This window comes from Phocoena sinus, chromosome 3, assembly GCF_008692025.1.
Source record: "Phocoena sinus isolate mPhoSin1 chromosome 3, mPhoSin1.pri, whole genome shotgun sequence".
In the NCBI taxonomy this organism is placed as follows: domain Eukaryota; kingdom Metazoa; phylum Chordata; class Mammalia; order Artiodactyla; family Phocoenidae; genus Phocoena; species Phocoena sinus.
In genome coordinates this window covers 45,172,731-45,188,837 of record NC_045765.1, presented here as the reverse complement: position 1 = coordinate 45,188,837, position 16,107 = coordinate 45,172,731, and the positions used below count along the sequence as shown (strand labels likewise).

At 42.2% G+C, this 16,107-nt stretch overlaps 2 protein-coding genes across 3 annotated transcripts in view; one reads left to right on the top strand and one right to left on the bottom strand.

The window, feature by feature from the left end:
- Positions 1–7,631, top strand: part of SYNPO (synaptopodin) — a 77,871-nt gene extending 70,240 nt beyond the window's left edge. The window contains exon 6 of the transcript XR_004349080.1: positions 7,620–7,631. The gene's annotated coding sequence lies outside the window, so the exon portion shown is untranslated. The remainder of the gene's footprint in view (positions 1–7,619) is intronic.
- On the bottom strand, positions 3,995–13,436 carry RBM22 (RNA binding motif protein 22). 2 transcript variants are annotated; one of them, XM_032625770.1, is made up of 11 exons: positions 13,270–13,436; positions 12,787–12,840; positions 11,793–11,822; positions 11,058–11,190; positions 9,696–9,796; positions 9,419–9,591; positions 8,405–8,605; positions 7,058–7,222; positions 6,224–6,312; positions 5,888–6,019; positions 3,995–5,114 (listed from the first exon to the last, which is right to left on the bottom strand). In XM_032625770.1, exons 1-11 carry the CDS (start codon positions 13,321–13,323, stop codon positions 4,984–4,986), a joined length of 1,263 nt encoding a protein of 420 aa, XP_032481661.1. In that variant the 5' UTR covers positions 13,324–13,436; the 3' UTR covers positions 3,995–4,983. The 2 variants fall into 2 exon arrangements, with proteins under 2 accessions (XP_032481661.1, XP_032481662.1); XM_032625771.1 differs by lacking the exons at positions 12,787–12,840; positions 13,270–13,436 and adding an exon at positions 12,064–12,757 and having other exon boundaries at positions 3,997–5,114.
- Between the last annotated feature and the right edge of the window lie 2,671 nt (positions 13,437–16,107).

The following is a 16,107-nucleotide window of genomic DNA, read 5'->3' as shown; positions in this document are numbered from 1 at the left end:
GTTAAGAGTACAGGCTGGGGGTCAGACTGGATCGGGTGGGTTCTAATGCCACCACTGGCTGTGTGAACTCAAGTCATTTCTCGCCTGTGGGCCTCTAATTCTCTACCTGTAAGATGAGGACGAGAGTAGAAGCCCCTGCATAGAGTTTTGTGGGCATAGTGATGGACACATACCTGATAAGCACTCAGTCATTATCAGATTCCATGCAGCTACTACTCTTGGCTGATAAGATGTTCCTGCAGTGAGTGCACCTTGAGAAGCAGGCTCATGGAAATGTCACCGGGGGTCAGTAAAGCTGAAACCTGAAGGAAAGCCTCTGATCACTGTAGGGCTCTGTTGGACATGGCTCACCTCCTTCCCCGCTGCTTCCCTCTGTCTCCGCCCTGACGCCCTCTCCTGGGGAGATGAGAAGGCTGGGAATCTAGCTGGTTCCCAGGTGCACGGGATAGTGGTTGTACTTTCCTTTTGCTCTGGAGTTTCACTCTGCCCCACACAGTTTCAAGGGGCCAACAGCTGACTCAGATTTGCTTGCAGTTGATGTGTTGGCTTGAATTCGGGGGCTTCCATTTCAAGTCATGTTTCCAAGAGCTGAAAGCCAACCATTAAAGTGTCTGAAACACAGAAGAGAGGATTTGGTCTGCCTTGGGTTGGCTCTGCTGTGCTCTGAGGGTAACGGCAGCCACCAGGGACACAAGAGGAGAGACTGGTAGGGAGCCTGCTGCACCCCAAAGTAAATTCTCATTCCTTCCTTATTCTGATGTGACTTTTGCTGATGTTGTTTAAAAAAAAAAAAGCCTACTGTAAAAATAAATAAATAAATGAAGAAGTAAAATGTGAAGGTATCTGCCCACATAGCTCCTCCCATGCACATACATAGACTTTCCCACTCTCCTGCATTCTGCCCCGTTCCCATATACCAGAGGTAACCACTGGTAATAGTTTGGTCGCTCTAGAATTCTAGACTTATTTGAATAAATATTTACATGTATATAGATGCATAAATACAAAGATATATCTTTCTTTTAATGGGGTCATACAGTATTTGTTGTTCTGTATTTTGCTTCTTCATTCAACAAAATTTCGATCCTGAAAAAGCAGGTCATTAACCTTTCATGTAATTTGGGGGCCTAGTAGGCCCTTCATATAAACTCTATGCTTTGGCCTGTTTTTGTTCTTTACATGAATGAAATCAGACCGTGACATGGAAATGAAAAGGGCTGAGAATAGCCCAAACGTTGGGAAACCTGACAATAGACATGGCAGTTCACATCAGTGAACATGAATGAACTACAGTTACATACAACAATATGGATGCATCTCAGAAACAAAATGGTGAGCAAAGGAAGGCACATATACAAACATATATATGTTTGTATTATATATTTACTGATGCAAGGAGGTGTTGAATATAAAAGTCAGGATGGTGGTACTTTGGAGGAAGAAAGGTTTGTGATTGGGAAGGGACATAATAAAATGCTTCTGGGGAAAGCTGGACTATTTCTAGATCTGTGTGATTGTTACACAGATATTCACTTTAAAATATTTAACTTAGTTGTGCTTCTGTGTTTATGCACTTTTTCTGTACATGAGTTACATTTTACCAAGACAATCCCTCCTTTTAAAAAAGTTAATGGGGGACTTCCCTGGTGGCACAGTGGTTAAGAATCCGCCTGCCAATGCAGGGGACACAGGTTCAATCCCTGGTCCGGGAAGACCCAACATGCCACGGAGCAACTAAGCCCGTGTGCCACAACTACTGAGACTGCACTCTAGAGCTTGTGAGCCACAACTGCTGAGCCCACGTGTCACAACTGCTGAGGCCCACGTGCTTGGAGCCTGTGCTCCGCAACAAGAGTAGCCACCGCAACGAGGAGCCCGCGCACTGTAATGAAGAGTAGCCCCCGCTCGCCGCAACTAGCCCCACACACAGAAACAGACCCAATGCAGCCAAAAAAAAAAAAATAATATATTTTAAAAAAAGTATACAAATAACAAATGCTGGAGAGGGTGTGGAGAAAAGGGAACCCTCCTACACCGTTGGTGGGAATATAAGTTGGTGCAGTCACTGTGGAGAACAGTATGGAGGTTCCTCAGAAAACTAAAACTAGAGTTACTGTATGATCCAGCAATCCCACTCCTGAGTATATCTGGCCAGAACTGTAATTCAAAAAGATACATGCACCCCCATGTTCATAGCAGCTCTATTCACAATAGCCAAGACATGGGAACAACCTAAATGTCCATTGACAGATGAATGGATAAAGAAGATGTGGTGCATATATACAATGGAATATTACTCAGCCATAAAAAAGAGTGAAATGCCATGTGCAGCAATATGGATGCAACTAGAGATTATCATACTAAGTGAAGTAAATCAGAAAGACAAATACTGTATGATATCACTTGTATGTGGAATCTAAAATATGGCACAAATGAACTTATCTACGAAACAGACTCACAGACGTAGAAAACACACTTGTAGTTACCAAGGTGGGGGCAGGGAGGGATGGACTGGGAGTTTGGGGTTAGTGGATGTAAACTATTACATATAGAATGGATAAATAACAAGGTCCTACTGTATAGCACAGGGAACTATATTCAATATCCTGGGATAAACCATAATGGAAAAGAATATTAAAAAGAATGTATATATGTATATAACTGAGTCACTTTGCTGTACATCAGAAATTAACAATTATAAATCAACTATACTTGAATAAAAATAAATTTAAAAAATCACCATTACTCAGTACAAAAATGGGTTTCTGTTTTTTTTTTGTGATCAGATCTGATTACATCTTTTATGAGAGTAACACTAGCTGCTGTTACAGACAGATCCCCAAGTCTCAATGGCTTACTGTAACAAAAATTACTCATCACAATGCTCTCCTTGAAGCAGTGATAAAGTAACCCAGGCTCCTTCCATTGTGTGACTCTGCCATCTTCCAGGGATTATCCTCCTGTGCGTTCAGCCAGCAGATGGGGAAAGAGCTCATAGGACTGGGTGGGTGAGATGTTTTTTACCGAGGTCTGGGAATGGCAAGGTTTACTTTTTGCCAAGTGTACCCCTGGCTGTATGCCCTAGAGAAGGAAATGGAGTTTGGTAAGCACCTAAGAGTTTTTGCCAAAATCTAATTGCTCATAATTCTGATTTCCATAAGAAAGACTAATCAAGCATCTATTCTATACTTCAATTTATGTTGGTTTATGCTTTAAAAACAAATACACATCCACAGCCAGGTAACTGCACAGAATTTAGAACCTTTCTCAAAAAGGCAAGAATATGCAAATTGGATAGTCATATTTACATGTGTATATAAAATGTATAGATATAACTGAATTTAGCAATTATTAAAACACTATGTTTCATATTCTTCACAAATTGGCTAAAAACCTCTCAGCTGCTCAAAAGTAAAAAACCCTACCCAAAAGGGTGTCAAAATACTTGGAAGTACCCCTACATTGCTTCACATCTGATATTACTGGAATTAAAATAAAAATTTCTAAGTGCTTCTAGATTAATTTTAGATCTTAAAAAAAAAAGGCAAGATAAAGTCCTCTCGAAGAAAACAACAAAAATTCTCCAGAGAAGCTAAAATAGGGTAATAAGGGGTATATCCATTCTGTAAGTATGTATTTTAGATAAAAATGACATGGGAATTGGCTTCTGGAGAAATGCACTTGTAGATAAATTTTTCCTGTTTCCTTTTAAAATGACTTGTATAATACTAGAACAACTTTTTAAAGCTACCATGTATCAACAAGCACATGACAGGCTCTGTGCTGTGCCTTCTGTGTATTCCTATTTCAAGCCCACAACTAACCTTTGACATAAGTACTAAAAAGGCCTGGTTCTTTTAGAATGGATAGAGATCAGAATCAAAACAGTCTAAAGCAAAAACATATTTATATATAACTTGTTTCTAACTCCCACTGACCTCAAGTTCAGCTACCAAGGATAAAGAAAGCAGAAATAAACCTATGACAACATTTAGAAAATTGACCCGTTTTAATTTTTTAAAAACAAAACCACAACACAACATCAATTTTTTTTTTTTGCCATCTACAATTCAGATATATCCAAATATTCTAAGACCGGAGTCCCCTGCCCAGAAGCAGGGAATTAAAACGAGACGCTGAAGTCACACAAAGGTGAATGCTGAAGATCAAAGTTCCAGCTATAGGTCACAAGTCTTCCATTCAAACACACTCTAATTCTTTTCCTTTCACAGTTTGTTCAAGTGTTTTACTGGAAGTTCTTTAAAATAATTTCATCCTAGACACCAGGTTTCTTCAATGATACAAAACCCCATGACATTTGTGTTTCCATCTGATTGACAGGAATAAAAAGTAATTTTTATCTTTGTCTTTTTTTGGTAGCATAAAGAAGTAAAACTATCAGCCAGATTCCTTTAGTAATAAATGAGGAAAGGAGAGATGAGAAAAGACCTGGGCTGTGCTGGGTGCTGGTTTCTACTTGTCTTTCTGAGTGTGACTTTAGAAGCGTTAAATCACACTCTTGCCACTACAATGATTAGAACTAGTAATCTTTTTTTAGATGATAAAAAGGAAAATATCCAATGGACATAAAAATGGTCAAAGTTGTTTGTTTTTTTACTGCAGGTCAACTTTTTCCCCCCAGAAAAGATACAAAATGAACATTTAATTGGGATGGTAACTCCGCTGGACATTCCAATTTACCCAGTTGCTTGTTCCCCACACAGATAAGGGGAAGAGGCATTAAACTTTATTAGTAATGTTATAGTAGTAACCAGATATGTTAATGGCAGCTTATTTCTGGTCCATCAATCCTTTGAGCACATGTAGGAAAGCATGGCTGTTGTTCTCCAACTGCCCACATCTGAATACATTCCGCTATCATGGAAACTACAAAGGGAGGAAAAATATATTTATTCCAAGATTCATTTACTGGGATTTTTAAGCGCCCTCTCTTCTGTAGAGCCCCAGAGTGGTGATAATGTGCTAGGGGCTGCTGTGTTTCCCGGCATGAGCTCCCATCCTCTGAGGGTCCTGAGAAGGATAGTGGATTGGTCCTGGAGCCCTCATGAAAGGAGGGGGTGGTCCCATTGGGTGGAACATGTGTGGCCCAAAACCTACAGATAGGAGAGGAAAATCTGTTAGGCTTGCAGTTCTCTTGACAACCTTTCAAACCCTGAATTTTCTAAGGTCAATACCACCTACACATAAATCAAATTGACATGGGGCTTCAGAAAATGTCAGTTCACAAGACTTGCTTAGGAATGTCTACCTGCATGACTTCCTTGGTTTTAGAAACCCTCCCCCTCAAGATGGCTTAAAAAAAAAAAACTCCACATGTCTCAGGTATTGCTAGTATGTCATCTGAGCCTCTGTTATCTATCAAACATGCCAAGCCTATCAGACAGGATTTGATCAGAATTGGGGAGGTGAGGGAGAAATCAGGCTGATGGCAAGACCCTGTCATCATTAACCTCAATGCTTTATACTCGAGTGAAGGGTGTTCAGAAACCAGAATTTTCTCCAGAGAGTATGGGAACTCTGCCCAGGAGAACCTGCTGCTTGTGATTTACTTACACTGCTCATACTGGCATTGACAGTGCGATAAAGAGCAGTGCTATACAAAGTGCAAGTCCCTGAACTGTTTATTACTTGTCATGAACAAGATAAAGAGCTTGAGCCAAAATGTAACTTCATTACATGACCAAGCACACTGTTTAGTTCATCTGACAATTTTTTGGTAACACGACTTTCTTGACGAATTTACATTTTGGTGCAAACTCCTTACCTTGTCGCAGGCAGGTAGTAAAGGCTTTGCAAGCTAACACACACCCACAGCCTACAGGACTTGGACAGCGTTTCCCGATTTCCTCAGAAGGAAGCTGGTTACCTGGGGGTGGGGGCGGGGCAATACCAGGCGGGGGTGGCAGGGCGATGTTCACCACCGCTGGAGGACCGCTGGGGGGTAGGTTGAAGTAGTTGGCTGAGGCCTCTTCTTCTGCGGCAGGAGGAGGAGGAAGAGCTGAAGAAGAGAAACAGCTGGTTAGAGCAGAGGACAACCGTGCAACAGCGCTTCCAATGCCTTGAAATCCTGGGAGGTCCTGCTGGGAGATCACAGCTGCTGGGAGCCAGAGACCTGGGTCTCTTCTAACGTCCGTGGGACACGAGGGCAGTGTGAGCAACTGAAGTTAGCAAGCTACCAGGTAGGCAGAAAGTCTGCACTCACCTCCTGGTAGCCCTGGAACGGGCTCTAGCTTGATTCCAGAGTCTGTGGTTCCGTCCTTCTCCTTTTCTTTTCCTCTGGCTGCTTGGGACCTGGGAGACACAGACCCTTACGCCATCAGCACATGGTCCCACCTTCTCTCACACCTCTGCTTCTCATGTTTCCTAGACAAACGGATTTCCTTCACTCCTTGCCTCCTTTTCGGCACATATTCTTTTCCCATAAATGCCATAGTGCACAGTGGATAAGAGCAAAGGTTTTGAAGCCAGAAAGACTTGGGTTCAAAATTCACTAGAACTGCTGTAGGGGCTGGAGGAGGCAACACCCGTGTGTTGAGCCCAGTGCTCAGAAAGCCCTCCGTGAGGACTGCTGCTGCTGCTGTGAAAGGTCTCCCTGGCTCCAAGCCAGAAACACGTTCCACCTTTGAATGTCCAGGGCATTTTACTTGCGTCTCTCTTATGCAATCACCACTTTCAAACTTATGTTAGCTATTCTTCAACACTAGATAGTTGGCCTACAGAGGACAGAATCTAGGTCTAATTCCTGTGTAAACTCTCAGGCCACATTTCATGCCCTGGCATTACCCTTGGCCTGTAACAGCTGGTCACAAAACACATGAACCTTCAAAGGATCAGATCACTACACCAAAACCCTGAATAAATTTCCAAAGTAGCATCTTCCTAATATCCACAGGAATGGAGTGCCAGACAGAATGAAAAATTCTTTTTAAAGGTCCTATTGATTTAAGCCTATTCACCGAAAGCTTACTAGTCCCCAGATAATGAAAAGGTTCTTGAAAATCTCAATAATGCTATTTTAATACAGTCTAATGCTCACCTTCCCCATTTCACGTTGAGCCTGCGGCCATTGACGATCAACTTGTTAAAGGACTTCTCAGCAGCCACTTCTGCAGCCTGTCTTGTGGCAAACTGGATAAAAGCACACTGTTGTCTCTGCACAACAGTGATTGTCCGGATCTCTCCAAACTGGTAGAAGTGATTTCTGTAGAGAAAAACGAGAGTTAATAACACAGACATTCCCAGGAAGTTGAATATGGATTATTAACTTTTTTTTTTTTTTTTTTTTTTGCGGTACGCGGGCCTCTCACTGTTGTGGCCTCTCCCGTCGTGGAGCACAGGCTCCGGACGCGCAGGCTCAGCGGCCATGGCTCACGGGCCCAGCCGCTCCGCGGCATGTGGGATCCTCCCAGACCGGGGCACGAAGCCGCGTCCCCTGCATCAGCAAGCGCTCTCTCAACCACTGCGCCACCAGGGAAGCCCTGGATTACTAACTCTTTAACTGATTCACCACAAGGCAGGTGGCCCCGTGGTGATCTGCCTAATTACCTGCAGGTGGTTCCCCCATACCTTACACCCTATTGTGGGTGCTGTGTATTGAGGAAGGGAAAGAAAAATAACGAGTAAATAAAGGCTATCAAACATCTCAGGGTTTTTCCCATGGAGGAAAAGGGGCTCCAGAAGGCTCCCTAAAGACCTTAAACCCTAGATAAGGGGTTGGCAAACTACAGCCCCCATGGCTGATGAGCCAAGAACATTTAAAAAAAATTTTTTTTTTAAGGTTGTAAAAAAGAAGAGAAAGAGCAGGTGGGAAAAAGTCTGCCACCCCCTGGGGACACTCTAGCTCACTTAGGGTTTAATGCAGATAAGCTACCAAGGGCAGGTTGTACACCTATAAGAGTTTCTTCTCCCCTCTATCTCTTTGCAAGAGGCAATTTCCATCAGTATCTGCCCAGATGTTTCATCTAGCCATACAAAATACAAGCCAAGAATAACACAAATTTACCAAATACCAATCTCTTTAAAAAGCCAACAAGTTAAACCATAAGGTTTTATAATTGCAAAGCTCTCCCTCCCCTACAAAATAAATCATACTTGGATATGTGCCATCTTTAGAAATTCTAATGGCTATTAGGCCAAACAGAAGCTCATGTAATTAATACCCTACACAAGCATGGAATAAGCACTGTTGAGGAACATTATGTGGCATCACAAAGGACAACTTTATAAAAATTCCAGTCAGCATGACACTAACTCTAGAGCAACTAAAGAAAAATGTACCTTATACAGAATTACCATGTTTTTGCCAAAAAAAAAAAAAAAAAAAAAAAAAAAAATTCTAGGGCAGGCGAAGGCAAAAATAACTCATAAAATTATATTCACAAACCTTAGATCTGTCTCAGTAATGGTATCGCCCAGACCACCAACATACAGTGTGGTGATAGTCTTGTCCTCTGGTGGGTCCAGACGAGGCATTGTTGATGCCCGCTTTAAAAGTTTATCTGCCACAGGGTCATTGATTCCATAATATCGGTCTTTAATGTTCTGATCAGCAAGGGGGTCATCCGGATCTGTTGGCTTCTCATGTCTATGGTTCAGGAAAGAACAATGCATAAAGGTGAAACAAGGGAAAAAATTTTACAGATACCACCCAACAGGAGCTACAAAAGTCCCCTTTTGATCTAAAAACCATGGCCATACCAAAACATAACTATTAAAACAGAGCTACTATCAAGGGATTTACTGTATCACACAAGGACTTGCTAGCCTCCGAAAAGCCACTTAAACGGCCACAGCGTGGCAGAGTTTCCTTATAAAGAAATGTTTTTGACACAATCCACTCCAAAACAAAAGGTAACCAAAACATGATTACCCTCCTCTAGGTCAAGGGTTCTTAATGTGTCTGAGGTCTTGCATTCCACTCAGAGTCTTATTAAATCTATGGACCCAACCCCAGAAAAAAACACAGCTAGCTTTTTGTTGGGTGTAGGCTTCACCAACCCCAAAGTAAGAACTCCTAATCCAGATGCCTGGCAGTCTTAAGTCAAACACACTTACACATTCTTTACAAGTCTGGTCTTAATCTGATTTCAACTATACACTGAGATTCAAGCCAATCATACCCTGATGGCAAAGACTTACATCTTAGGCAGAAACTTTTGAAGTCAACACTGATATTTTATGGCAGAGCAGTTTAGTTTCCCAAGGCTTGGTTGTAAGTAAAAGTTCCATTATAAGTAAAAACAATTTAATCAAGCTCTAGTCCTAAGATATAAGACATATGACACTAGTTCTATAAACTTCTACATTTTAAAGCAGAAACAGTTTAAGCTAGCACCTCCCCCTGCTTGGATGACTAATCATCTGAAAGGAAAAACTGAAAACGCAGTTCAGCTCTTGCCTGTATGGACACTCCTCTCCTCTCTTACATTCTCCTTTCACCCAGAAGGAGCAAATGTGGGGTCGATTTCTTTTGTAGTAGGGTGTGGTCCGGGCCAGTTTGAGCAGCATGTCACTGGTGGATGTGGTCTTCCCCAACATGCCAACTGGCCGTGTTCCATCAGAGTTAGAAATCTATAAAGGAATGACACATTCAAAAGATAAATTACACAGGCTGCATCAATCCCCCAGGATTCTTTCATTAAATATAAAACTACATCAAGCAAGTGGCAACATACTTCTCGCTCCATATTCTGTGTATAATATTCTTTGTTGACATCAGACTTTGGCATGTCATCCTTAAAAGACAATCCTGCGTCACGGACCTGGATGGGCAAGCCTAGAGCAAAGGAAAGGAGGAAAAAACTCAAAACATATTTTAAACCATATCCAAACTGAATATGTAGACAGAATACATCATTCTTCCTTTCTCCACTTCCTTATTTGGTACCAGAGGCTTTATTTATTTATTTTTGCGGTACGCGGGCCTCTCACTGCTGTGGCCTCTCCCGTTGCGGAGCACAGGCTCCGGACGCGCAGGCTCAGCGGCCGTGGCTCACGGGCCCGGCCGCTCCGCGGCACGCGGGATCCTCCCGGACCGGGGCACGAACCCGTGTCCCCTGCATCGGCAGGCGGACTCCCAACCACTGCGCCACCAGGGAAGCCCCAGAGGCTTTATTTTAATTCAAAATCTTTAGCACCATCAGGCCAATACTACTACAGAGCATTCTAAGAAATCATCCAAATTCCTGAGTTTTCATGAAATTAATGTTTTAGAAAATCTTTTAGATGAACAAACTTTTACTATAGTTAGGTTTGACCTGCAATTAATAATGCATCTAGCTTTTAATATGCCATAGTTCATTTAAAATAAATATTAAAAAATGGATTATTTTTAGGCTTGTCCTACACATCCTCTGGATAATCAGTCATGTAAGGGTCATTATATTCCAGAATCAGAACACCCCCTGAACAAACATACAACTAATATTAAACAATATGTGACCAGGACTCTGATTAGCAGAGTCAACTTTCTGAACTTAACATAGATAAACTTGTATTTTCCTTTTCCCTTTTAGTTTACTGTAGAGTAGAAACTTTTGTTGAAAGAATATTTTTCGCATAAATAAAAAGTCATCTGCAGTTAAAGAAAATCACTCCCAAAAGCAGTTACTCTGAAACAGTAGCAATATAGTGTATCAGTCCTAACAATATATTTGATACAAAAATCTAGAGCACAATTAGCCAGAACTTTGTCAGGGATTGTGGGAAAAAACGCTCTGGATTTAGAAAGAAGCCAAAGGCAAAGAAATTACCTATCATAGCAACAATGCCTTTAACTTACCTTGGCTACAAAGGTATACAGAAGGGAAGTTTCGGCCAGTGCTGATCAATTACCAACTTTTCTTTAAGTCCCTACTGTTGTTCAGAATGCTAGAATAAATTAGTATGGTTCTTTTCTTCTTGGGAAAAGCAGAGCACAGCAGACACTCCAAAGTGGGTGAGAACCAGAGAAGGGGTGAGAAGTGGGAGACAAGAAAACTGGTTTGTTGTGTAGAGTAGTTGCACACTTTCAGACCCATGGGACAGGGCAAACATACCATACTCTAGGTCCAAGAGGCAGGTCTGACAGACATTCTTCAATTTACTGCAAGTCTGGCAAACTTCAGTCTTCTTGAAACGCATGCGGACCCCGGGGCACCAACGAAACACTGTGAACGGCCTGGCACAGATCTGGAACACAAAATAAAGCCACAGAGTGTTAATGGTCCTGATCTGGACAATCAATCCAGGAGATTTAATAAAAGGATCCCTGAATCTAGGGTGTAGAAGAGATCTTAGCAATCATCTAGTCTAAACACCATATGATGTTTCAATCCTTTACAACACCCTTCCTCAGTAGTTAAAAAATTCGATTAGTACACAAATAAAACACTCAAAAATCAAAGTCCTCCCCACCCTAGAGGTCACCACCATTAATGATATAACCCTTAATCTTTTACGGGGTGAGTAGCGAGTGTCATATACTCCTCTGGGAATCTTATGATGGCTACGACCTTCCTCCTCAGCTAAAACGCTCATGTGCATATAATCAAACAGTACTCGGTATATACAATCTCAGGGGGTTCAAAGCCCAACCACAGACACCAAGTTAAGAATCCTTACATTAAAGGGCTCACTTTCTTAGCCCTACACTAAATAGTTAACAGCCAATGAGTATGTAAATGACACATGAATGTCTGTGTAGCACTCACTTTTATAAAGGACTTCATACCTCAACAAGTGGAAGAGAAACGGAAAATAAAATTAAATCATTACTCTTTAAACGTACTTACTTTGCATTCCTTCCCGTACTTTTCTTTGGTCTGAAATAGAAAAAATAGAAAAGAATGAGTTATGGAAAGAAGAAAACCTAATGCCTGCTCCTTCTCTAGACAGGACCTAAGAAATTTATCTGGAAATCCCTGGCATCTTGAAGAGAAGAGGAAAAAATCCACCCTTTTGGGGAGGGAGGGGGGGTAAGGGAGGGCTGGGGACATAATCTAGTCACCTACAAGTTATAACCTCTTAAGAACCTTACATATCTAACACCAGGTAAGTATGTACCTTTCCACAACCGCAACTCTTAGATTCATTTCTGGCTCCGAAGTTCTCTCCCAAGAACAATTTCCTAATGGTTTCCACAGTCCCTAAATGGAGGATGCAGCCATGGCCAGCCCATTTTACAAAGTTTAGTCAGAGTTAACTACTACAGACTCATCCTGTGCTGGTACCCTGCATATAGTCAACCAATACCTCCAAGATTGATCACAACACAGCCCTAATCTAAGTATTAAATGTTAACTGCTGCTAATTTTACCCTTATTTGTAAGGATAGAGGGTACCTTATACTAAACAGATTACAAGGTGCAGAGGCCAAAAGGCACTTGATTAGGAGTCAGGAAACCTAGATTTTTAGTCCTGGGTCTGCTCCTAATTTGCTGAGGTACCTGGAGTCCGAACATCTGAACTTAGATCCCAGCTCCACACCTTACTTGCTATATTGAAAAGACATAAACTCCCTTTGCCTCTGGTTAACAGACCTATCTCCTAGGTAAATGCTCAACGAATATTAGCTATTATTATGACTCTTATATCACAGGACTGTTGCTGAGTTCCAAAGTGAGAGAACAAGCATGACAGTCCTTTGCAAATTCGTCGTACTCTTAGGGTTAGTAAAGGGGCATTATTACTTCTCAGCTAAGACAAACACATCACCGACAGTGTGCAAAGTACCACAACACTGACAGAACACAGACAGCAAGTCCCGTTTCACACCCGATCACTCACCATTCGGATATATGGGTTTTCTCCAAGACACGTCTGGCACAGAATAGGGAAGTCCTGGTGAAAATGGGAAATCTGGTCGAACGCCAGGCTCCGAAGACCCTGCCATCTCGGCCACAGTGATGGGGCGGGGGGAGGGGACGAGGAGCGAGGTTGGGGAACAGGGCAGGAACCCGAGGTCCAGCACTGGCCGGGTCGCGGACGGGGTGCTGTCTGCACTTCCGGCAGACGGCGGGAGAAAAGACCCGCTCGAAAAGAGTGGACGGAGTAGGGATGGAAAGGGGGCTGCTGCCGGACCCTGGCTAAGCCCTCTCCCTCCAAGCCCGCAGGAGGGCCGCCCTTCAGCTTTCAGCCGTGGCAGAGTTAGGCCGCGGTGCTGGCTTCTCCCCGGAATTCCCTCGGCTGCGCCGCAGCCATGTCCCTGCCCGCCCGCTGGAAGCCTGGCTTTGCTGCCTCTTTCCGTCCTCCACCGGCAGGCATACTCACCGCATCCTCCCAGTTCTGCCTGTTGTAGGTGTTGGAACCCAGAGAGGTCGCCATCTTGAGAGCGTCTGGAGGTAGCCGCAGCTTCCGAGTTGGGAGAGAAGACCGCCACAATCCCGTCAGGCCCCGAAGCTGCCTGCCGGCCGTCGACGTCTTATTTACGCGTCTTGTGCGCCCTTGAGCGGGGGGGGGGGGCGGCCTTGTGCGTCATGACGTCACCCGCTCAGAATTTCTTCGCTTGATAGTTGACTTCCTGGTGCTTCTTCAGAGTGGTGACAGCAAGGGATGAAGAGTCACAAGTACAATCGGTTTATTTTAATATTTGAGTGAAAGAATAAAGAAACAAGTAATGAATGAGGGGTTAAAACAGCGTTGGTCCCCACTGAGCGCTTATTATGCCAAACGGTGGGGTAACGTCTTGCCGTTACCGTGTCTTAATTCCCACAATAAGCCCTCTCTATGTAGGGTTGCCAGATTTAGCAAGGAAAACCCAGAACGTCTACTTAAATTTGAATTTCAGATAAACAGGGAACCCTATTTTAGTTCCAAATATGTTCCAAACATGCTTACACTAAATAATGACTCGTTTTTCTGAAAGTGAAATTTATCAGGATGTCTTGTACTTTATCTGGCAACCATTACCCTCTAGGCAACTATTACTGTACCTCTTTTATAGAAGGAAACTGAAGTTTAGAGAGATTAAGTAACTTGCTTCTGGTCGTGTAGCTAGAAAATGGTGAAGCCACAAATCCAAAGACAATAGTCCTGTGTTTCCAACTTCTGAAATGAAAAGGGTCCTATGGATCAACACATGTACTGTTACATCGTTTTTGGAACAACTCATAACCACACTGCCGATATTGTATGAATTTCAAGCGTCCTGGTATCACTTTCATAATTTTTGACATATCCTATCATCAAACAAATACTTTTATTTATGCCACCTTATGTCTTAACAATTAGGTTTAAAGCAAAATTTGTGTAGAGTAAAATTTTACCCTTTTTACTTGAACAGTTATGAATTTTTACATATAGTCGTACAAATATAGAATAGTTCTATCATCTGTCAGCCCCAAAAGTTCCCTTGTGCTGAGTGAATCCACTTCTCCCCATGCTTGGTCCACGGCAACCACTGATCTGTGTTCTGCCCCTATAGTTTTGCCATTTCCAGAATATCATAAATGGAATCCTGTATTGCCTTTTGGGTCTGATTTCTTTCTCTTCGCATATTGTATTTGAAATTCATCCATATTGTCACATGTATCAGTAATTTGTTCCTTTTTATTGCTGAGAATTTCATTGTATGGATGCACCTGGGGTTAAACACACACCACCCCCCCACACACACACTTGCCAGTTGATGAACATTTGAGTTGTTCCAGATTTGAATGAATATAAATAAAGGCATAAGCTCAGGCAGCTCAATATCAAAAAGACAAACAACCCAATCCAAAGCTGGGCAGAAGACCTAAACAGACATTTCTCCAAAGAAGACATACAGACTGCCAACAAACACATGAAAGGATGCTCAACATCACCATTCATTAGAGAAATGCAAATCAAAACTACAATGAGGTATCACCTCACACCAGTCAGAATGGCCATCATCAAAAAATCTACAAACAATAAATGCTGGAGAGGGTGTGGAGAAAAGGGAACACTCTTGCACTGCTGGTGGGAATGTGAATTGGTTCAGCCACTATGGAGAACAGTATGGAGGTTCCTCAAAAAACTAAAAATAGAACTACCATAGGACCCAGCAATCCTACTACTGGGCATATACCCTGAGAAAACCATAATTCAAAAAGAATCATGTACCACAATGTTCATTGCAGCTCTATTTGCAATAGCCAGGACATGGAAGCAACCTAAGTGTCCATCGACAGATGAATGGATAAAGAAGATGTGGCACATATATACAATGGAATATTACTCAGCCATAAAAAGAAACAAAATTGAGTTATTTGTAGTGAGGTGGATGGACCTAGAGTCTGTCATACAGAGTGAAGTAAGTCAGAAAGAGAAAAACGAATACCGTATGCTAACACATATACATGGAATCTAAAAAAAAAAAAAAAAAGGTTCTGAAGAACCTAAGGGCAGGACAGGAATAAAGACACAGACGTAGAGAATGGACTTGAGGACACGGGGAGGGGGAAGGGTAAGCTGGGATGAAGTGAGAGAGTGGCATTGACGTATACACACTACCAAATGTAAAATAGATAGCTAGTGGGAAGCAGCCGCATAGCACAGGGAGATCAGCTCGGTGCTTTCTGACCACCTAGATAGGTGGGATAGGGAAGGTGGGAGGGAGACACAGAGGGAGGAGTTATGAGGATATATGTATATGTATAGCGGATTCACTGTTATAAAGCAGAAACTAACACCATTGTAAAGTAAGTATACTCCAATAAAGATGTTAAAAAAAAAACCCAAAATAAATAAATAAAGGCATTATAAACACTCACATACAGGTTGTTGTACAGACATAGGTTTTCATTTTGCATGTGTAAATACCTAGGAGTGGGATTACTTGATCATATGGTATGTCTTTTTCCTGTATAAGAAAGTGCTTGCGTTTATCTGAGCTTCGTGCGTCTGTGATTTGTTGTCCTTCATTGTATTTTGAAAATTCTTAAGTGTCATCTCTTTAAATATTCTGCCCAGTTTCTTCTCCATCTGGGACTCCAATTACACGTTAGACTATTTGATATCATCCTATAGACCTTGAATAAGCTATTGTTTTCTTTTTGAGAGTTTCAGTTTGGATAATTTCTATTGATCCGTTTCCAAGTTTCCTGATTATTTCCTCAAGTATGACAAGGTGTTCTGATGAGCCCA

What these genes read in the sequence shown, in the direction of transcription:
- RBM22 (XM_032625770.1), bottom strand. Translation starts at nt 13,323, where the DNA reads ATGGCGACCTCTCTGGGTTCCAACACCTACAACAGGCAGAACTGGGAG. An exon ending in GGCAGAACTGGGAGGATGCG is followed by an intron (nt 12,841 to 13,269) that starts GTGAGTATGCCT and finishes CATTTTCACCAG; the next exon opens with GACTTCCCTATTCTGTGCCA. An exon ending in AAAACCCATATATCCGAATG is followed by an intron (nt 11,823 to 12,786) that starts GTGAGTGATCGG and finishes TTTCTATTTCAG; the next exon opens with ACCAAAGAAAAGTACGGGAA.